The sequence below is a fragment of the Pomacea canaliculata genome, linkage group LG7 (genome assembly GCF_003073045.1).
Source record: "Pomacea canaliculata isolate SZHN2017 linkage group LG7, ASM307304v1, whole genome shotgun sequence".
Taxonomy (NCBI): domain Eukaryota; kingdom Metazoa; phylum Mollusca; class Gastropoda; order Architaenioglossa; family Ampullariidae; genus Pomacea; species Pomacea canaliculata.
In genome coordinates this window covers 25493893-25517088 of record NC_037596.1, presented here as the reverse complement: position 1 = coordinate 25517088, position 23196 = coordinate 25493893, and the positions used below count along the sequence as shown (strand labels likewise).

General features: G+C 45.4%; 1 protein-coding gene across 3 annotated transcripts in view; it reads left to right on the top strand.

Moving 5' to 3' along the window:
* LOC112567687 (cell adhesion molecule-related/down-regulated by oncogenes-like) overlaps positions 1 to 23196 on the top strand; it is a 206065-nt gene that overhangs the window by 166902 nt on the left and 15967 nt on the right. For all 3 annotated transcript variants that reach the window (XM_025244431.1, XM_025244432.1, XM_025244430.1), the window contains 2 exons: positions 13576 to 13869; positions 16315 to 16464. In XM_025244431.1, the coding sequence (XP_025100216.1) occupies positions 13576 to 13869; positions 16315 to 16464 (444 nt within the window). The remainder of the gene's footprint in view (positions 1 to 13575; positions 13870 to 16314; positions 16465 to 23196) is intronic.

The following is a 23196-nucleotide window of genomic DNA, read 5'->3' as shown; positions in this document are numbered from 1 at the left end:
TTGTTTGATGGGGAAAGTGGTTTCAGTTAGGCTAAATGAAGGCTCGCATTTCAGGCATCATTACCAACTGAAATAATGGTTATTAATCCTAGGCTGAATCAATGATTTAATGCGTTTACAGTCTACATTGTGTGTGTATATGTGTGTGTGCGTGTGCGAGAGGGAAAGGGAGAGAGAAACTAAAGCTGCCAGTTGATACAGACATTTTAAATTATGCCCGGCCGCCTAAAACAATGGAGACCTCATGCTCCCCCACCTGCAGTTCATTTATCCCCTTGAAACCTCAAAACAGGAAAGCCATGTCACCTGCCAAGCGCCTTCGATGGGAGGTAACTCGTAGGAAGGGGAAATAACCCGGGAAATAAGCCGTGATTCCCGAATGGTGTCAGCGGTCGTGACAGGCCCGTCCCACAGAAATGAAAACAGAAGCTCAGAACAATTGGCATGACGTGATTCACGGCACTGGTACAGGGGAGGATAAGCAGGAACCTCGGAGGTTGTAAGGATGGGAGGTTGTGAGGAGGGGTGGGTATTTTTTTGGGGGAAAGGAACGTTTTTTTCCTGTGTGTAGGTTGGGTAGAAGAGTGTGAGAAAGAATGAAGTCAAATCTTCGCTCAAACTCAATTTTCAACAGTCATGCAGCCAATGGCCACCCTGTTATTCCGGTTTTCATATTCACTTACCAAAGCTGTTGACAGTTTCTTGCTATCTTTAAGAACATGTCAAACCGAGATTAGTTCACATGAACATTCATACCGGTAAACCAATCGTTTTATTACAAACATTTTACACATATTTTATTATTTTACACAAACCGAAATAATAAAATGGAACAATGGAAATCTGCTAGTTTCAAACGTTTTAAGTAGTAGTTGTAAATTTTTTTTTTTACCTTAACCAAATACCCTGAAAAAATTTAAACGAATTTCCTAAACAAAATACGTGTTTTCTGTTGGTTTTTTTTTCTCCTTAAATCCTTTTCTTACAGAACCGTTGTAGGCGTTGTAAAGCCGCAGCCTTTGTTCGCGCCATTTTTCCCACCCGGTATGTCTCCACGGTGTAGGTAAAGTAAAAAACTACGCTGTTGATGTTACTAAATGATGTTCAGGACTTTTGTACCCCAAGAAAGGAAGAAAGGGGGCTAAGTAGGCAGGGATTTGGCTTCTCCTAGGAGCGAGAACCTGACTAGACCCCAAAGGGTTCTTTTGCTTTTTTGTGCACGAGGAGTAGCTCCGACTTGTAGTCGGGTGCCTCTGCCGGGCGGGAGACTCACTTCTTGCCTGTTACTGGCTTTGTGTGGCGGGTCCCTTAGGCTGTCCTGCCAGTCCTGAATTGTGCTACCCGGCTTTCATCAAGATTGGCCTTTGAAAAAAAAAAAGTATAAAGAGACGACAGAGAATGAAAGAAGACGGAAGGACAGAAAAAGAAATAAAGCTGTTTTGAAAAATAAGGGAAAGGGGGGTAATGGGACTGTCGCGGGGTTGTCCCCCGGCATCACCCCACCACCCCGATCACGCCTCAATGCGGAGGCGCATTTGCACCCGTGGGACTGTTGAATATGGACGGGCGAAAGCGCCAACGTTTTAAAAGATACAGCTATGAAAATTGTCTGCCCTTTCTGTCAGGTGTGGTCGTAAAAAAAAATAAAAAAGGAGAAAGTTACGAGTGGAGATGACAATGAGAACGGAGGCGATGGTGTGGCTGTTAATTTTCGCCCTGCAGACATGAGAAAACAAGCCAGCCAGTCAGTTCCTCTTTTTCCTATCTTATGTTGGTTTTATTTTCTCCGCCGTCCGCGCGGTGCATAATCGCCGGCCTGTGTTGCTGTCGTTGGATGCAGACTGGGGGCCAACGGAAATCTTTGGGGCCGTGTGCATGAAGTAGAGGTGACGTTACCTTAAGGATAGACAAGGACACGTGCGGCCTCCCGCAATTGCCAACAGGGGTAGCAAGTCTTGATGTATATAATTGTTAAGTGTATGTGGATACTCAGAAGGCTGAATCACATCTTAAACCATGAAGTCGAACTTCTTTCTTGGTCCCAAAGCCTCCATTCACATCTTTATCGTGCTGTGAAGTTTATCTTGCCTTCCACCATTCGTGCAATAAAACTTGCTCTTTGTCTGTTTCTTTCCGTTTGTCTACACTGAACTTCAAATATAGATAAACGGACTGTTTAAATGTTGTGTAATACGAAATCAAAAAGTTTCCTTTGAACTAAAAAGAGACCTACGTTGAAAGAATTGTAGATATTCTCACTTGTGTTGATTAAAACAATTTTTGTGAAGCAAAAGGCGGGAATAATCAGTTATTAAAAGCTTAAATAAACACAGCATCGCACTATAAATAATGGAATAGTCTAAATTTTATTCCTTTAAAGACTACATAGCACAAAGTGTTAACCCATCAAGCAAGTTAACTGTATTCACATTAATGCCAGCTGGTCAAGTGATATCACTGTTTAAAACGAAAGTAAAAATAGTTCTAGAGACGACCTTACATAATATTTTGTTTCCTTTTGGTATTTGGAGTCCGAAAATATCTCATTCAGCCATTGGCATAATAATTTTGATTACTTGTCGAGGGCAGTGTGTAGACGCAACAGTTATTTTGTCTGACAAGTTCCTGCAGGATGACCGAATATATTTTTAGACACGTCAAGGGGAGGGTGCGTGTCATAGTATGAAAATATTTTTCTATTTTGAGAGAGGGGGAAAAAACACTAGTGGTGGGAAAGATATAAGGGGTTGATAGCATTGTTCTTAAAATAATCTGGTGGGATGGCAGCAGTTCGAGACAAGCAAACGTAACTTTTCACACCTGGAAGAAGCTTGACAAGTCACAATTATCATTTCAAAACAAATGATGCTGATGATGATATAATGGTGTCGTCGACGATGTAGTGTTGGTAACGTTAGGTGCTGTCGTTGTCATCCAGACTACATAACTGTCACCGTGTACACACTTCCCAAACCATTCTTGCTTCTTTGCAATATTCAACCGGAAAAAGTCAGAAAAAGATTCTCGCCTCAGCCTGTGGACGGGTTATGGACCATAAACACGAGAGATAGCATAAAATGTTGCACATAATATTTGCGATACTTGACATCAGGAATATTTGCACTGTTCCTCCTGTCCTCCCAGCCACTTATTCCGAGACCAGCGCCTTTTGAAAGGCAGGTTGACGGGTGCAGTAAAATGAAACATTTAATGTTTGTGGTCTCGGGCGACCTACCAGGAATATCGAATTGAGAATTAACAAACACGTTTGAAATAATATAACAATGCACCGTTTATTGCAATTTTTAAGGATGAAGCATGTTAAACAGTTCTGTGGTTGACCAACCATCCATTGAGAGTCCTGTCACACAATACAACATTTTGTTATGAAATGACATGGTTCTGTTTAATGGTGTCATAATCTTAGCACATCATTGTCAGCTGCAGAATATTTTTATTTCCGTATTCATTTCAAGAAGATATTCAGTTAAGTGTGTTTGGAGGCCAGCAGACTGAAGAATAATTCTATGTCGTAAACAAGCTCTTATTTGCCAAAAAAAATAAAAATAAATAAAAATAATAAAATAAAAAGTAAACCCTCGAAGGAATCCAAGTAAATTTGCTAGAATGTTGAAAAATAGTATCAATGTTATTAGTATATTGTTTTTAGGGACATAATTGTTGTTGTTGTTGTTGTTGTTGCTAGATTACCATCATTTACTGGGAATATACTTCAGTGCCACATTCACGAGAACAGCCTGGCTTGAGTGTAGTGTGTCCTACGGGGACGTCAGCTCGGTGACATGCCATTTGTCATAGGAAGCTGACGCGCAGATTGTCAGCGGGCAAAAGTGACAAGGCGGCCAGCCGTCCGTGCTACGTCACGTGATAGCAAACCGCTATTGTCTTCATCCGGGGAACTAGCAAACGTCTTCAGGTGTCCCCCAGACAATCCCGCCTCCTGCATGCATCACCACTACACCACCACCACACACACAAACAAACGCACACACACACATGGCTTTGGCTGTGTGAAACTCGGTAACATACATAAGTATGTTTTATTTATCATTCATCATGCTACCCATCGCAGGAAGCTTTTCTGTCGGGTATTGGTGTCGCCATACCTCTACTTATAAGCTTACACCCTTATCTACCATCTTTTTGCAAAATCTCCTCCCCAACGCTCATTATTTGTTCCTCCTCTCCCCTAAATGCCCCCTTCCTGTGTCCGTTTAGTTCACTCCACCCTCCTCTACTATAGTTTGTGAATCGTTTCAGTAACATTAGTCCACGTGGACTACAACCAGCTTAAAGTCGAGAGAAGAAAAATTTGGAATCGATTTCATGAATCGTTCGCATCTTCTATTTTATTAAAGTATAAACACACCTGTAGGCATATTGAAAAGAAACTTCGCACTCGCAACCCACTGAGCCGTGAGGTGGATGGGTGAGGAAATTGAAAGACTTGTTAATTCTTTCAGCAGGATTTCGTTTAATTAATTAACAGTGGACGGAAAATAATTTCGTTTTTCATGAATTTCTGACAGACTGGAAAGGATGGGAAAACTCAGAAACGTTGTCAGACATTTATTCTCATTCTTGCGACGAGCTTTGTGCCAAAGCGGGTAGATTGTGGGCTTCTTTTCAAAGAGGACTTCTTCTCAAACTGTACAAAGTCGTTGGTTCTATGTTTCTGCATGAGATCCAAAGCAGTCTCCTCAGGCTCATGTTCTTGAATACTGGATTCTCTTTCCGTTACGGCGAGCATTGTCCAGGTGTCACATCTGTACATCAGAATTGGCACTACCATGGATTTGTACAGATTATGCTTTTAATGAACCTTATCTGATGGCTATGCCAGATCCTATCTAGTCTAGCCATTGCCGCTGTTGCTGTTACCATCTTGATGCGGACACGGGATGGTAGATGCCGTCCTTGGAGACGGTTGCTCCCAAGTACCTGAAGCTGCTTAGCAAGGTGTTATTTGGTTATTCGGAAGTACACTGCACTCGTCGAGCGCCTCGGTCTTCGATGTTGACTTTTGGCATCACTGTATGAATGTACAGAAATTAATTTTCACCCCCGACACCTCCCCTAGCGCCACACCCCACCTCGTGTCCCCCAACTACCTCTACTACCACAACCACCACCCAACTCCTGCACACATGTTTTATTAGGCCTTTAGCCATGGCTTATTTCCGCAAGCAAGAAGGTCTGTGTGAAGTGCGGTCGGGTTACCCGAGGGCTTTGTGTAATGCTGTCGCACCCCGCCTCTGCAAGGATTGATCGGCCCAGGCCAGGGTGTTAGGACGACAGGCGACAGGGGGTGGGGAGCCGACAGCAGGGGGCTAGGACACGTAAAGCTGGTGATTACCCCTGTCCAATGAAAGTTAAGGATGAGTGCTTTTGGGCCAGGTAGGAAACTTGCACAACAAACAACAATAATAACTTCATATTGAGGTACGCACAGTATAAAGGAACAGACATCTCCAATCAAATCCTCTAAATATTGAATGCGGGACTTTGCTGGCACAACAAAAAACAACAAACAAAAAACGGTAAACGCGTCATCAAACAGGAGAGTTAATCGCGTAGGTGTCTCTCGGCAGGTAGTTGTTTTTTGTTTTTTAACTCGTGACCCGCGGAGGAGTCGGGTTTCGGGCGACGCGTCGACTCGTCCAGCCAGCAAGAGCTGCACGCCTCCACCCGTAAAGCTGGTCACAGCAGACAGGTCGCAGTCTCGGGTGTCACTCGCTTTGCACGCTCCGACAGGGCCAAGTGGCTTTGCGAGGAAAGTGAGGAAGTCGGAATGATTACGTTTTAATTCTAGCGGGGTAGAGTGGTTGTGGTTTCCCCTTGGGGTGCTATCGCTCCAGCACGCTCGCTTGTGATGTCCTGGGTTCAAACCTCGCCTCCCGCATACCAGATATTTTTTCTCCCCGCCTGTCGCACCCGTTTACAGAGTTTAAAAAACCTTCTGTGGTCACGAATATAGAATTCACCGTTTTGAAGTTTTATTTCTTAACCATCGGAGAATTTTTTAACTTGAAAACGACGGAATTGTGAAATCTGCTATCTAGTTATTCTGTCGCTTCATTTTTCAACAGTTGATGAGATCTCTTTCTTAAAATTTTCGAAGTTGTCGGTATCTTTCCTTCCAGAATATCAATGGATAGCAAATTAATGTATTTAAATGGACCAAAAAAGTGTCTGAGGTAAGATCTGAACCCAGGACTTCGAGTCTTAACTGAATTGGTGCTAACTGTTGCGCCACAGGAGAGCCTTATGTTCAAGAAACTGAAAAATTCGACCGAGAGCTTAGCAAGTGTCTTCCAGTCGCGAGTTCGAAACCGAGTCAGCGAAACATGTAAGCAGACACAAATTTGAGATTTCTGTGCACGGTTAGGTGCAATGTCCTCAGGTACTAATCCTCAGTCTCATCTCCTGCACCACGAGGCTGTGTATGTCTTCTCTCTCTCTTAGAACGACTGGTGGTTGGAATGTTTGCGTTTCGGAAAGAGGAAACGCGTCTGAGGGGGCGCGTGGAAGGGTGTGTTCCTGCGATAGAGCAGGTGAGAAGGCTCGGTAGGGTGGGTGGGGAGCGAAGGGGTCAGGTGACCTGACCTCAAACTACTTTTCGAAGACTCGCGAGCTGGTAAAACGTCTTTGTATGATCCCCCCGGCGAGGTCTGCGTGGTCTTGTTGGCTGTGAAATTTTCGAATGTTTAATCTGCATTCATGTTGAGCAAATTTTCATTTCATCGTCGACAAAAGGGGAGGCAACTTCCCCCTCTTCCTTCTAAAGCCGCAGTGCACCGTCGGAGACTAGAAGGGCGCTCAATTGTGAACAAAGGTTCTCTGGTTTCTGGGAGTTGCAGAATCCAGTTGGCACAAGTGAGAACAACTCTCGCTCCCTTACAACTGTCTCATAGGATTGGCGCCCGATGTTTCAATCGAAGCGATGAAAAAAAAAAGTTTAACCGCTTTTGAAAGGAGTTCTCCATCACCCGAGCCGGTGACACAAGGAACGAGACCCTACTGAACGCAGAGCTCGTTTGTTTAGCTTTCGTAGAGTGCGTACAGGTGAGATGGTGGTGTTCCCACTGTAAGATGGTTGTTAAAATGAAGTACGGTTACAGGTATACACGACTTTTAAACTGCTGAAAGCAGTGTAGATACGGGTATGCACGAACTATATTTTTGTAGCGAACACACACACATGACTCACTTGTTCACATCCATGTTGCATACTTCTTCCTCCATCCCAAAATCTGGGGTGGCTGCCCCTCTTCAAATTTTCGTTCGGATAACCTTTCGCGAGTTAAGTCGTCTGCCTTTGATGCCAACGCCTCGGGTCATCGGGGGTCCCGCCAAAAGGGTCAGGGGTCAGCCACTCGTCGGAGGCTGCAAGGAGATGGGGCGGGATGTACGTTATTTCTTTTAATACTTTTTTTTAACAGGAAGAAGATACAGGTTTTTTGCTCTGATAGAAACGGGAGAATTTTTTTCCCCCAAACTCGTTGACGAGCGCATCGCGTTTAGTATGTGGACAGGATGAGATTTTACATCTGGCGGTAGTGACAGCATGGTCTTTGCCAAACCCCTTCGGCATGCAAGAAAGTTCCAATGGAAGCCACCCTGGCTGAGACCTCTAAGGTCCTGGCAAAAATAAAAAAAGGATCTGATCCGAACATAGCGCATTTTTGTCTTTTTTCTCTACTTCAATGGAGGGTAGGTGGGGCACACAGTGTGGTACCCCAAATTACAACAGATACCCGCAAGGTCCTTTATCTCTCATTTTCTGTCCTCAACCGCTGGAGGTCTGAAGGTCCCCAAATTGTCTCTCCGGTGTAGAGCTACGGTCCAACAACAGTCTTTTTTACTACTACCTCTTGGTGTCTCGTTGGTCAGAGCGAAATCGGCCATCAGAGAAAGTTTTTCCCTCCAAACAACAATAGGTCAGAGGTCATCACAACCACATGACCAGTCGCAGGGCAGGTGACTGGAGATTGATAATGTGTTGCTATGTTGCTCAAAGCAAAGCAGTACCAAGTCGATTGAATTAGAGTTGGGGGGAGAGAGAATGTAAACTGACATGGGAGGAAAAGATTGCTAACTGACAAGGGAGGGAACCTTGCAGTATGCGAAGCTCATTATCTCAGCCCCCACCTCTCCCGTGGGGTGAGGAAGAGGGTGCGGGTGGGTATCCAGGAGGGGCAGTAATCCTCATCCAGGCGATGGTATGATGCGATTTTCATCTGCCTCACTTTGCCATCCTCCGCATCGTCAAGTAGTCATCATTTCATATTTTTAGAGCTAGACCAGACGGCAGGCCGCGAGCAGCTTGTTCACACCGAGCTCCACAGAAGATGCTAAACCTTTTTCTTTTCTTCAACCGACACGTTGTGAAAGAAGTTTAAAGAATTTTCTGGAACTTTCCTTTCAAAGTTTGAGAGTTTTTTTTTTTCTCTTTCTCTGTCTGCACCCTCTTTTGCAAGAATATTTTTTTTTTTTTTTTAAGAGAGCGATGTTGACGACGAAAGCACACGAGCTGCATGCAAAAGTGTGCACAGGAAACTTTATGCTCCTCCATAACGAAGTGTGTGTAAGAGCAATTTTATGTTACATAAGTGTGCATTAGACGAACCTTGATGTTTCTCACTGTATGGGTAAGAGGACTTTTGTGTTCACTACTGGAGTGTGAACAATAGGAACGCTTATGTCACAGAAGTGTACACGAGAGGAAACTTTACAAAAGGAAACATAAAAGGAAATTCTATTACAGAAGTGTGTGCATAAGAGGAAATCTGGTTTGTACATAAATGTGCATGAGAGGAAATATTATCTGTGCGATGGGTGGATACACGTTTCAGTTGCAAAAATCATCATCGTTGCACAAGAAGCTTGATGATAATAACACGGTCCTGAGTGTGTGACCCACGCATTCCTACCTTCAGTTGGAGGAACAAGAGTTGTATTTTATACAGTCAATATTGAAACCTCGGTGAAGTTATTATGTCAAGAAGGAATTACATATCAACTTTAAAAAATAGCTTGTAGGCATTCTGGATCCTCTTCGACTGTTTCAGTAGTACTACACAGTAAGGATAAAGAAAAACCATACGAAACACATTTTGTTTAGTGAGTGTAAATAGTTCAATTCTCAAATAGTTTCTATATTGATAAGTATGTATAGCTTTTATAGTTTCGTAAATATGATTTACATAGCTTAGTGTATATTTTAGTTTAACATAGTTTTAATAGTAAAAAAAATAAATATAGGCTATACTAGTTGCCTTGTTTTAGTAAATTTTACTTGTATTTTTTTAAACAAAAATCCACGACATTCGTTATCATCGTCGTCGTCGTCATGGTAATTTCTGCCGAGAAATGGATGTGATTAAGTTAAAGACACGCTGTGATAAAGAAAGAATTGAAATGGTATTTCTTGCCACCAACACACCGAGCTTGAAAAGGCGTTTGATGTTGGAGGATTTCGGGTTTTAGCTGACAGCTGCTTTGATGGGGGAAGAGGCAGAATGTGTGTGAGAGAATGGGGATGCTGGGTTGGCGTAGGAACGGCGGAGTTGGGGAATCCACTGTCTAGTGTCGCCTGATCTTCACCTAACTACGTGACACCTCCGCACCGTCAGGACAACTTGACAGACGATGCGTCGATGGGGTTGGGGGTGGGAGAGGTGGAAGGTGTTGCCCAGGTGAGAAAAGGTGAGCCCCGCTTACCTGGTGAAAACCATTATGTACACGTCATATGACTGATGATTTCTGGCTGGCTTTTTTTTTTTTCTTCCTCTTTGTAAACCACTCGCCTTACACACAGCAAGGTGAGCTAGGTGGAGGATGTCGTAAATCTTTGCCTCAGATGACAACCATTCTTTAGCATGCGTGTGACTTCTGGCAAATTTCAGCGTTTTGTCACACGCGACCTGACTTTTAGAGATTCCTCCCAGCTCGGGATGGGACATTGGATAGATGGATGGACACCTATTGCGCTTACGTTTTTGTTGGCCTGTAACCCCTAACACCCTTTGCACTATCCTACCCTTTCTCTTACCGGGTAGGTAAACGGATTTGGTGGATTAAGGGGTTCAGGGCTTGGACATATTGTTGGACATTATTATTGACCTTTGACTTCGCCTCAGTTTACCAAACCTGGCTCCCTCATCCCTTTTCTTCCCTCAACCCTTTACTCTCAACCCAAGAAGCACACACACACTTGTGCATTATGCGAACTTCCAGGTAATCTTCATTTTAGTTTCAAGCAATGGCATTATTTTGAAACCACGAGATTAAAGTGTTCAGATTGACTCGTTATTTAATAAATGATCAGACTAGACAGAAAATGGCAGCAAGGATAAGAAACAGATGATGCGGGAGAGAACAAAAATAATTTCTGAGACCAGCGTTGACTGAAAGAAGGATAAGAAATATGATAAGCGGCCTGCAAGTGGGAACTGGGGAGGAAGTGACTACGGCAAAGTCAAGGGAAGGAATTTGTGATATAAAATACGTGTTAAGGTTACAACGCGGGGAGAGAACTCTTTGCCTCTCGCAGGAGGATGTCTTCGCGTTCGCTTCTTTCATGTCGAGCTCAGAAAAATAACTTTACAAACTAGTCTCCCTCGTTTTTTCGTGACGAGGAAGTGGATTGTAGAAACGTTTGAAGGTTTTACAGAGATGAGTTTGTCTCGGTCTTAATTAACATCTCAGGACATCCCACCAGAGAGATACATACCTCAGAATCTGAGTTGTGTAGGGGGATTTGATGGGAGGTGGTTCAAGGGAGCGGAGGAGTTTAAAGAGGCCACAGAAGATACTTCTAATAGATGGTAATGATGTAGTGTTGGTAGCCTTTGGCCAGGCATCTTCCGGTTGTTACGGAGCCAGATGGTTAATTAGCTGTAAGCTAATCTTTTCGAGCAGAGGGAGAAGGGGACGCCGGGCGATAAGCTCGTAGGTCCCCCGCTTGGCGGCCAGAGTTGAGGCGAGAGCAGTGACTGTTTTATGAAGGCGAATACACATCGTCATTTCCTCTTCCGCTGACGCTACGGGCGCCCCCTATCAGCGAGCGAGTGAAGGAGAAAGAGAGAGCACCCTCTAGGAATGGATGTAGGAGACGAAAAGGAAAAAAAAAAAAAACACTGAGAGAATGAAGAGAAAACTGGAAGCAGCACCCCCTTATGGGAGTGGGGGGAAGATCAGTTTCTGCCGAGGGCTGGCGAGGGACGGGGTCTGATATGTTGAGAAGATTTAAAGCGCCGGGCCTGTCACTCGATCTATAAACACAATTTTCAACAAACAGAGCAGCTTAGATGTAAATAAAGACCGCATTCAGGTTTTTGCCAGGCCGCCTCCTACCTCCAGCCAGCCACCCCACCCTTCCTGCCAGCACGTGCACCCACCTTCCGTCCCTCCATGCACGTCGTCTTCACGCACACAAGGCCTCGTGTATGGCTTGGAGGCTCCCCCTCCCCATTGCCCCTCTATTTTGTTTTGTTTTTTCTTTGGTCTGCGGTTTCCGTGATTTTCGTTAAGTGCATCGCTTTATCCTCATCATCACTCCACATCACCTTCCTTTCATATCCTCCTCTCTTCTTTCTTTCCCTTCCTCCTTTCTTGAAGGTTGGCTGTCCTGGGTTCAGCTCTCGTCCCAGGCACTCTGTTCTTTCTCTGCATGTGGCATCTGTTTACAGGACTGGTTTGCTTGCGGTGATATACATATGTCCCTATAATAGTTAATTTAATTTATAGAAATAATTACAGTTAAAACATGAATTGCATTGATGATGTTAACTGCATTTCTTCTGGCAAATATTAAGATAGAGTATACCTTTTTTTTTTCTTGGATCGCATGGAGGGAAGAGAGAAGTGTCATAATAACCCCACGAATACACGAACGTTTAAACGAGTTTAGAACTTTTTACACGAGTGTTCTATAAAAACTCAGCCTCACTTGATCAGACATTCGCCCTCGTTTTTCTGGCTAAGAAGGGCCTTTAGTGTTGTGCTAAACATTTCGTGCGTGTTTGTGTTTTAAAGGATTGAGAGAGGACGAACATTAAACAAAGACACGATGGAGGGAATTCAACACCCGCAGTCTCCATCTCCCCAGTAAATTAAACGCCTCTTAGTGCGAGAAAGGGAAGGAGGGGGAGAGGATAATGGCGGAGCGAGCTGCGAGCTGCTTATACTCGGGCCTCAGAGCTTGCTGGGAAGACAGGGGGGTGATGGGAAACACAAAGCTATCGCAGGCTCCTCAACATCAAGCTTACAGACGCATATTGATAAACAAACGTCTGCTCGCAGTTTTCATCTTCTCGATCTGTGTGAAAAATAAGCTGTCTGTGAGATGGGAAGAGCTTTGGGTGCCAGAAAGACAACATCTTACATAAAGCCCTCGGAACCATCAACAAACTTGTTGTAACTCTAAGACATTGCGGGAGTTTTCTTTCTCCTTCACATTAAAAATTAACATTTACAATTGATGGTTACTTTTCTTGCTTTTGGGGTTTGAACACCATCGCTCACACCTCTAGTCTATCCTTAAAAATAAATGAGAAATAATGGAAGTGTTGTTTGTCGACCATGTTTATGTAAGGATTAGGTGTATGAAATCTTGATAGCATTAATCAGATAATTTTGCGAAATATATACGCATTTAAAAAAATTTTGACATGACCTTCTTGGACAAACTTGCTAAACATTGTCGATATTTGACGGTTTGTATCCGGTTGAAAAAATATAGGTGGTCGTGGTGAGAAGGACATAAAACGTGTAACTGATGTATGGATAATTCCATGGCGGGTCCAGTGATAAACATTTCCAGGTCCATGGCATGGCGATAGCATCCCCCCAAATGATGACAAACATTCAGCTGTTAGGGACAGTCTGGCCGAGGGGCTCGTTAACTTGAAAAGCAGCGCCACCGGAACTCCAGCTTGAGAAGCGAACCCTTGGCGAGGGCGTTAGGTTATCGATACGCGAGAAGAACGTGGGTTGAGGAGGATTCCCCTTCCCCTCCGTTCTGCGTAGCCGTTGACATGGAAACTGGAACGCCTGAAAGCCACACATTCTGTGCTTCTATCAAGAGTTGAACTGTACCGGAGGGTTAGCATGACTTCCGCTCTCGCGACAATTTCCTTTCTGTGCTTGTTCCTGTTTGGCTGAGACTTGTGTTTAGGTGCGTGTCAGACTTTATTTCCAAATAGGAAGATTAATGTTGGGTGTTCCAGGAAAGCTATTTATCGCTAACCTTTCTGGAAAAGAAGTGTTTTTATTATGGGGATGAGAAAACCACTGAATATTAACGGAGTTATTGTCTTCTTTTTTTTTTAATTTTCACCCTAGAGCTTTGGGAAAAGTTTAAAATTTTCCGTGACACAACCTTCCGGACAGACACACACTCTTTAAAACTATTTCTCAAACTTTTTTTTTTCTCCATCCTCCAAATAAGAAAAAAGCGGATATGAAACGCATGGATTATACTCGTTGCTTATACTTGTCTGGAAAACGGTTAAACGGCGTGTTTTAATGTACGTGGTGTTATGTTGACAGGTGTGACCCCGAGATTTGTAGAGGAACCAGACTCAGCTATCATCTGGCATCATCAACCCGTGACTCTCCGATGTCGGGTGGAGCCCGCGACTGCGCATGTTCAGTGGTTGTTAAACCGGAAGCCGCTCGACTTCCGGGAGCATCGAGACATTCAGCTGCAGGACAACCACGACCTCCACTTCCCGCTGTCCGCCCATGGCGGGCTGGATGTCGGCATCGAGGGCGAGTATCGCTGCCTCGCCACGTCACAGAACGTCACCGTGGTCAGCCGGCCGGCCATCTTGTCTAGACCAGGTGAGTGGAGCACGAAGGCTCCCACACTAGACGGTTCGATACCCGTGTTATGCAGTGTACTTCACCTTAGCTGACCCTGGTGGAGTGGGGTAGCATGACTCCGTGAAGGGTAATGGGAGTGGGGAAGGTGAGAGGTAAAGCAGAGGAGATGAACACCCTCATCTCACAAAAGAAAAGCTTTATACACCTCATTCATTCCGACCACAAAGTCACGTAACGACATTTTTTACCTCCTCTCTCTCCCACCCCAACAACCAGCCACCTTTCATTTCTTGTCCCACATGCACCTACCCGTGGAATTGCAAAATGATCTTGCTGTTCCTTTCTTTCTGGTACCGTGTTATCGCCGGACGATGAACTTCACCTCAGCTTCGGCGATGAACCTGGCGGCAAGGCGCCTTTAGGAGAGAGCGGATGGTAGAAGTGGGGTGAGCTGAGTTCGGGTGTGTGTGTGTGGGGGAGTAACAGAGAACGCTGCAACAAGAGCCACCTGGCGGACACAGGCGGACTCGAAAGGGGAGGAGGTGGGAAAGGGGAATCACTCTGACATGTCTGGCAATGTGGAAGTGATTGGGCGAGTCTAGTCCGAGGGATAAGGTATTTATTTAACGGTCTGCCGTGTCTTGGTGCGGGGAGGCGGCGTTGGTAACACCTGTAGTCGGGGGGCGAGCTGCTGAAGAACAATGCGGCGACAACATGGCGGAAGAAAGGGGCTGCGCGTTGGTGTGCGCGGTGCGGTGGGGTGAAGGTGGGACTGGGAGGAAACTAGAAGCGAAACTTCTGACTTCGAGGGTGCTAAGCGCTCGAGCAATCCACGAACACCGATTTTTTTAAGAAATTGTTTGTAAGAAAAATGCACAATAAAACTTATTTTGTGAAAAAATTACTGGCACGCTTTTTTTTTAGCTTATGAATCTGACATGTCACCTAGTTCATTGTTGACTAGGCCAGATAATTAGTACGCTAATCTTAATGAGCTTGTGGGAACCCAGAGGACGATTTGAAGCTAGATGAGAGGGCAATGTTTTGGGGTTGGGTTGGGGTTGTTTTTGTTTGTATTGTTTAGTAGTGATAGTTCTTTTTTGTTTTCTAAATGAGAGATGCTGGTTGACAACCTCTGGAAGGGTTAATTCTAAGCTAGCTAAATAGTCCCCTGAAAGTGGTTTGAGAAGTTACTTTACGTTACATTTACGTTCCAAATACGTGGACGGAACAGTCTTGACAGCGGGGTATAGTCGCTAGACTCTTTTCGTTCTGACGTCATAGCTCGTGACATCACGAACGGGTGTGGGTGGGGAGGGAGATCGTGCTTTGTAGCGCGTGCAGTACGCGAGGTCCTCCCTCCCATTTCTCAGTCTGGCGGCTGCTGGAGACGATCAGCGAGCACACACGCGCTCCGTACGGTACGATGCCCCGAGTCGCTTGCAAGCGCCCTCGACTGCGGCAAGCGCGGCCAAGTTGTTTGCTCAAGGAAGTTGTTTGCCTAGATCAGGGATGCTTCACATAGGTCACCGCCAATACTAAAAGCATCGAGGCCGCTTTAATCGGAAACATTTCGCACGTGCACCCAGGAACAAGACTCCCTCGTGTCTCGGGTCTCAAGCAGGGGCTTTTGCTTCGCTGCTAGAATCGCCATCGGGTATCGTTGAGGGAGCGCTGTATTTTTTTGCGAAGGGGGAAAAGGTCAGAGGGACAGAGAAAAAAGGAAGGGTGGGTTCGTGAGGAGAAAAGAAAAAGGGACAGGTGGAGGGGAGGCAGGCAGGAAGGGTGCAGCTGGAAGAGAAGGATTAGAAAGGCTGGGAAGGGGAGGGGGAGGGTAGAGGGGAAAGAAAACAATAGATGTATCAGCCTGCCCGCGAACAGGGGCTCGCGCCATGCCGAACACGCCGCGAAAACAATGTTACCGTGTTGAACATGCGGGCGAGCGAGAGAGACCCGCCGGGTCACGTGACAGGGCTGCTCACGTGACATGCGACTGCGCTTACGGATATTCTAGGTTTGCGAGAGAAAGCTGTTAAAAACAGAAGAAAAAAGTGGAAAGGACTTTTCTGCTCGAGTTTTAAAAAGAGTTATAGTTGTCAAAGACTGTAATGTGTGCATATGTAATATGTCAATGATATATACCCCTACATCCATCCCTTTCACACACCCGATTCGCAAGAGAACGTACGTGTAATTATATATATAGCTTCAGCATTGTCTAAGCTTTAACTATTTTTAATATTTATTTTATTTCCATAAGATCGCGTACACAAACGTGTAGTCTTTGGGTTGTTGCAGAAGAGTAGAAATCTAGATTAAAGGGTCTCACGGCCCCACCCGTAAGTATTGCACAGAACACGAATAGTGCACGCGCAAGTTTTACCAATACTAGTTAGAATTTTTACCCACTGGTGCCGCTTTCCCACCTCCATGTCTTAAGGAGATTCTGGTCTGTGCTGACAGTTTTGCGGAAGTTCCCCACGAGTGACAACCTGGAAATATCTGCGCCTGAAGGAGGCTTCGCTACCATACCCTGCATTGCACCCGAGAGCCACCCACCAGCGCAGATCGACATCCTGACAGAGTCAGGGTCTCTGCTGGGACACACCCGAGGTAAGCAGTCGTATATATCGTGTCGTTATTTGTACCCAACATCTTTTATTATTTTATTTTTAATTGTTCTGTTGTGATGATCTGTCGAAACAGTGGATGAAGAGGACCGACGATGAAAACGCCTTCGACCTTTTTTTTATTATTTTTTTTTTATTGTTAAGGCTTTAAGCAAAAATTCGTTCGTTGTTTACCTGTTTCTTGTTTACCTGTTCCTCTGCTCCAAGAGCTCGTCATTGACATTCACTGTTGATTGGAGATATGTCGGTATTTTAAAACTAGCCACCCACCCCTTCTCTGAAAACTACTGTCGATGATGTTGGATCAGGCCAATGGTAAGAGTAGAAATGTCGGGGGAGTTTTTTTCTGGGGAGAGTCGGGTGCACGTTTGCCTTCTGCCATGGATGGGTACGTTTACCGCACACTCCACGTTGGCAGGTGTGGATCAAAGAAGAGTCGCCCCGCCGCCGCGGAGGATGGAACAAGTAGACCGTAATGAACTGGGCTGCTGCGAGTCAAAGCCTTATAAAAGGAGGCAAGGGAGGGCACTGGGTACGGGCTTCTTGTTTTTGCAGACGCAAATTGGCGGATATTGGGGTGGAGAAAGGTGCACATAACGGTAGTCTGGAAGCGTGCATCCGTTTTGTTAATGCTTTGTTGTGGATTTTTGTATTTTCCATGTACTCGGGTGACGCCTGCTGAACCAAGTCACGTGACTCCATCGGAGTGCAGTCCCTTCGTGGTCGTTGTGGTTGAGGTCAGCTTACGTCTGTTGCTGTTGTAGCACCGTCTTGAACTCATCTGACACCCTGAGTCGTTTTTATTCTCCTCATTATCTTTTCGTCTCCTGACGATTTGTGAGGTTTTTGTTTTGTTTCGCCGTTCTCATCACGTGTCCTGCCACACGTTTCACTCATCTTCTAACTTTCCATGACATTTTTGTTTCCATTTCACTTACTACTCACGTGCTTGATGTTCTTTTGCCTCGAGTCTTCTCACGGTTAGTGACGTTTGTGTTCATATTCACAGTTCACGTGTGTGACTTTCTTCTTTTGTCCATTATTCCTGGATTTTTTTTTTTTTCCCCACCGTCCTCTGAGTCTTCTGATTCTTCCATGCTTTCTTGGTTTGCCCACCGTCCTCTTAGTCTTCTTTCCTCATGGCTTTCTTGGTTTTCCTCATCCTTCTATCCAGTGTTACTTTTCTGACCCCCCTTTTTTTTTCTTTCTCCTTTGCCACTCTGTTCTCATATCATCGTCTGACGCTCCAAGACGGGTGGTGGTGAGTTTTTACCCTGATTACCAGCGACCGGCTGCTGATTCCCGAAAACACACTGCTGTGCAGTGAGAAGGAAGGTTTAGGAAACAATTCTGATCACTCCTTGATAACCTCTTACCGAACTGCGCGAGGAATACAAGATAAATGCGTCTTTCATTCCTTCTTTCAATCATTCGTTCTTTTATTTTTTTTCCTGCTACATTGTAGCAAAGCTAGTGAACCGTTGAAAGAACTGGCATCCAAGGAGTAGGAACTTATCCTGTAAGCAAGGCGGGTGAAGCAGCTTAGCTCCCTTTTTCTAGACGACCGACAGGAGGCGCTGCAAGTCAGTACGCATCGGTTTATCCAGGAATAGCAAATAGTGGTTGACTAGAGGAAACGTTTGGACAAAAGACGAGTGTGACATCTGACTTATCTCTTTAGAGGCTTGAGATCTCGCGAGTCGCCACGTGACTGGACCAAGCTGCGCGCGCGTTCACACACATTTTCACGCATCCTCCGATTACACAACGACGAGGGTGACCGGGGAGCATCATGGAGGATGGTGAGAGGAGGAACATTTTTTTTAACACACACACAAAATTCTAGTTAGTTACCGTTTATCGCTGGCAGCTTAGCCCATCGCACCATCGTAGGACTGCCGTAGATAAGACAGTTAATTAAAACGTTGCACCAGGCCCTTACGCCATTCTGTCAGGTCTGGGCCGAGCTAGAGTTAGGGGCCCCTCCAGTTGACGAGAGGAAGTACAGCTGTGCGTCGAGGGACCCTAGGGGCTCGGGTTGCCAACCGGAGGAGACACCGCGAGACAAGAGCCGTCCTTACACCCTGATTTACTCACATCCCGTCTCAGCGAGGGGAGTAGGTGGACTTAAATTTATCGTTGGCCCTCGTCGTGAGGTAGGTTTTTTTTAGTTGGAGGGTAGGGGGACTGGAAACTCAGGAAGGGAGCAGGTAAAGCATTAATCTCAACAGTCATTCGTTGCGTGTGGGTATGTGGTTAGATGTAGGGGATAGAAGTAGGTAAGGTGGTCTCTAAGTTTGGTTGTTGTTTTTTTTTTGTCGCAAGCTTTAGGGGTTGTTTAAAAGCGAAACTTGAATCAGAGATCCCATTTGAATAAGAGCTTCACAAATTACAATTTTTCCACGATTGGTTGGTCCTGTCGTTTGATTTGAACCGTCTTCGCTGGATCAGACCATCATTCCCCTTGGCTCGCTTGCAGGCTCCGACAGACGACTTTATTTTATTAATTTTTTTTTTTTTTACTTGGTGTAGCACCTTTGTATTTACAACCACTGATACCTTGGTTTGAAAGGTCACAGGTTAATAGAATGTGTTGATATTGGTGATGATAACTGTAACTATTAAAAGAGTTTTGACCGACGTGTTATTTCTGAGTCCTTATCCTTGTGTAAAGCTTCCCTCCCGAGGTAGAGTTTAATTTTGGAGAAACCGTTTCCACCGTCTTTCGATTTTACTTGCCATCCAGATGGAAGGAACCTCGGTGGGTTCATCCCGCGCGATTTTCGTGTAACACTGTGTTCTGATCGGCACTAGCTATTCCCTCGTACGCCAGGTGAAAGGTGACGGGAGGGGTGTGTATGTGAGTTGGTTTGGGGTGGAGGGTAGGGAGTCGTCCCTGCGGTGCAGATTGGAACCATCAAGGGAAGTGACTCTAGTGGAAGTCGCCGTCACCGTGATGTACACGAGAGGCTGTGGGTTTCTGTGCTCCAAGCCCCTTCCCAGGCCGAGTCTGGGCCGCCGCAGAAGTGGAGGATAATGAAAAAGTATGGCCCCCCTGTGCGGAACCCAACAGCTGCCGAGATGTGGAGCATGACAGCCGCCATATTTATGGGACCACAACTGGGTGGAGACGAGGCCTCATTAAGGAAGCCAAGTTGAATGCTGTGCCTCGCTTGCCTTAGGGCTGCGCATGCGCGTGTGTGTGCTTTGCGTGAGCGCTCATCATCCACATTTTTAAAAGCTAATTGGAGTTTCTTATAAGTAAAAAGAATTTTGAATGGCAAACTGTTCTGCATTCAACGTGTAGTTACTCGCTTAGTGTGGGACTAAGTGCATTTAACTCGTGGAGATTCAGCAGAAATTGTGGAGGAAGGTATTAGCCATCGTGGGTCACCCAACGTCTTCATGGCTTTGCCCTCAGCACACCTGTCCGAGCCGCTAAAGTATTACCTGCCCCTGAGACTGTCTCTTCGTTCTGCTAACACTGGTCTGCTTTTAGTGCCACGTGTCAGACGAGAGAATTTCAGGCCCCGCCTTACCGTTTGGAATTCTTTGCTTCTGTCCCTTCGAAACGTGACTGCATTTAAATTGTTTAATTCTATCTTCAAAACTTCGCCTCTTTCGGAAATATCTTTTCATAAGCCATGAAATTCTTTTACTTACCTCTCAGTTTCTATCTTCACTTTAATTCGTGTTTGTCAGTGTTTTCCTTTTTCATCTTATAGCAAACTCTCGAATATGTTGTTGGGAAAAGCGCACTACAAACTTTATTATTATTATAGATAATGCTTTTGCATGATAAATATTGATGATGCAAAAGCACTCTTCATTTAATTCCCTGTTGCCATGTGTTCATTGCTCGCAGGTAGGTCACTGGTTCTAAAATTAGACCTTTTTACCTTCGCGAATTCCAAACGGTAAGGCGAAAGTAAAAAGTGGAAATGGATAGGGAAGACTACTTTTCCTTCTTTCAGACGAGCAACTGCAGTGTACCTGGGAAGCGATCCGATTAAGTGTCAAGCATTTTTGGTTTAGACCGAGCGTTTGCCGAGAGCATTCAGATGCGAATGTCCTTTTGACCGCCATTATCGTGCAAGAGCTCTGAGATTTTCTCACAAGAACACTGTTTTCGTCCTTCATTTCTTTGAACGTTTTCGTTTGCTTGAAGGGCACGTGTATAATTTTTGGAATTGAACGCGCATTCAAGAGAGAGAAAAAGAAAGGGGGAATGAAGAAAATTCCCATCATAAGAACAACCCTCTTCTTAACTCTTCATTTCTTCTATCCTTTACCTCATCTTTTTCGTGATTGCTTTCCTTTGTTTTTGGGAGAGCATATTCATAGTTTATTTTCTTCCATACTGTTGAAAGAAAGAGCGAGAAGAAGGAGGGAAAACTTTCAGATGGGAAGCAAACTCACTCTCTCCTCTTTCTCACTTTGCTTCTGTACAAGAGCACACGCACCGAGTGCCACAAGTTTGCCAGCCTGGCATGCTGGTCCCTTCTTCTGGCCTGCCAGGTATCATAAAGTAAAACACGCAAGGGTCATGGGCAAGTATGCGCGGCATACAGCACCGACGCGAGCGCCTAATTAGTGCAAGGGAGAGCATCTCTGAAATGGGAAGACTTAAGGAGAGAAAAAAAAATAACGCCTGCAAACATTAAATCCTACGTTTCTCCTCCTCTTTCATCCCTTTTTTTCTGTCTCTCTCTCACATGTACATTTGTGGTTTGGGACGCTTCAAGTGAGTGGTTGAAAGGGAATTGATATTAGAGGCGTTGTTTATATTTATTTTAAAAAAAAAGAAGCAATTCTTGTTATCGAAAACTCAAATTTTAAAAGACTCAACAACTTAGAGAAAACATAAAATAGAAGTATGTTGAAGCTCAGACACTTGTGGTAGTCAAAGCATCGGCCAGTACCCCTACCTCCATGGTAACCTTACCTCCAGGTCGTGAGCACGACATGAGAACGTCGCTGGCAGAAGCAGCACCGCGCGCCTACCCGGCAGCGGTGATTGGGTGATCAGGGTCACGTGGCGCCAAGTCGATGGGGCGCGTTGCAGTAACGCCGCTCGTCAGGAAACATGTGGAGACTATGAGTGCACGATGTTTAAAGGCTTTCCTGCAGCCCCGTGAAGACGGTGCAAGGAGTGCAGCGGCCTTTCGGGGCCCAGGCACCATGGCCCCTAGCGAGCTTTGATGGAGAGCTGGAACTAGCAGACTGAAGGAGGCATGCGAGAAAGATGAGGGTGGAATGGTGGTGGTGATGATGGGGGAGAAGCAAAATTGACAGCATGAGCCATATTTTAAATATTCTATCGATGGCGAACACTTTCGAAATTTCTTCGTCCATATTTACATACACCGCACGACCTTTCTTTACACAAGCTTTTCTGGGTTTTTTTTTCCCTCCACATTCATCCTTCTCTCCTTCAAATTTCTGGATTGACTTTCCTCCTCTCTACCCCTCCGAAAGAGAAGGAGAAAAAAAAAAGTTTTACCTGTCCAGAAACACTTGTTTAGAAAAGTTTTCGCTTCACGGGAAACCGAGAGGCGAAGAAAGTGTTTGGGGGGAACCCCTGGCGGCAGATCCTGTGTCGGGGTCTTTCAAGTGTAATGGGGCTAATCCGCTAAGAGGAGGATGCGCGCTAACGGCATGGCGCAGCTTCCATTGAAGGCTGGAGAGTGGGTCGGGTGGGTGGTTGAGGTTGGAATCGGGAGGGGGACACGGGGAGGCGTTAAGTTCTCGCCGATCTCGCGGTTTCGCATGACGCAGCTAGCACGTGCAACGCGCTACAGTTACCTCCCGGTTACAGGTCGAGGATAGAGAAGGTGGAAAATATTTTGTGGAAAATAAACCGAAGTATTTTTTGGGGGGAATGATGTTCTGTGTGTGTGTGTGATTCGAAAAATGTTTAAACAAGCTGCGCGTACGTGATGTGTTGTTGTTGATCATGGATATGCATTACACGAGCTGCTTATTTACGGTTGTTTACTTAACACTTTGGGTTATCACTCGGTAATTGCTTGTCCTTTCTCTTTGCACTCGCTTTCTCTCTCTCTCTCCGTAACGCACTTGCAATCGCTTCATCAACACGATCTGCCGCTTACTCCGAGTAAAACACCCAAATTAAACTCGGTGGCTGGCAACTTAACTTCCTCTTCACAAACTTACCCGCCTTAGGTCACTGCACCTACATCCTTATCCCTACTACCCACTCACCCCACACACCTCTCCCTCTCTAGTTTTGTCTTTTTATTTACGCCTGCTGGTTCTCCTCACATTAATCTTAATTTTCATTGCACCTCATCTCACGCGGCTTTCCTTGCCCTCGTCCTCCACTGCCGGCTCGGTTGGGGGTGAGAGAGAAGGAAGAGGGAGAAAAAGAAGGTGCACACGGCACTTGACTGTGTGTGTGTGAGAGAGAGAGATGCACGCAGCGTCTGCCACACCTGGTTAATCTTTCCAGGGTCGTGCGCCTTAGCATGCCAGGACCCCCGGCTCCGGAGGCTGCCTCACCTTCCCCAGTCCTCCTCCTCCTCCAACATCTACCCTCTCGTCAGGTACGATACCAGCGCTGTCTGTAACACGCCCATGGCCCCGTTCTCTACACCCCATCCCACCCCACCTTCTTACACTCTCCATCTTGCACTTGTCTGCATTTCGTAAACCTGATCGAAGAAGAAAAGAGAATGAGTTTGAAACTCTGAGT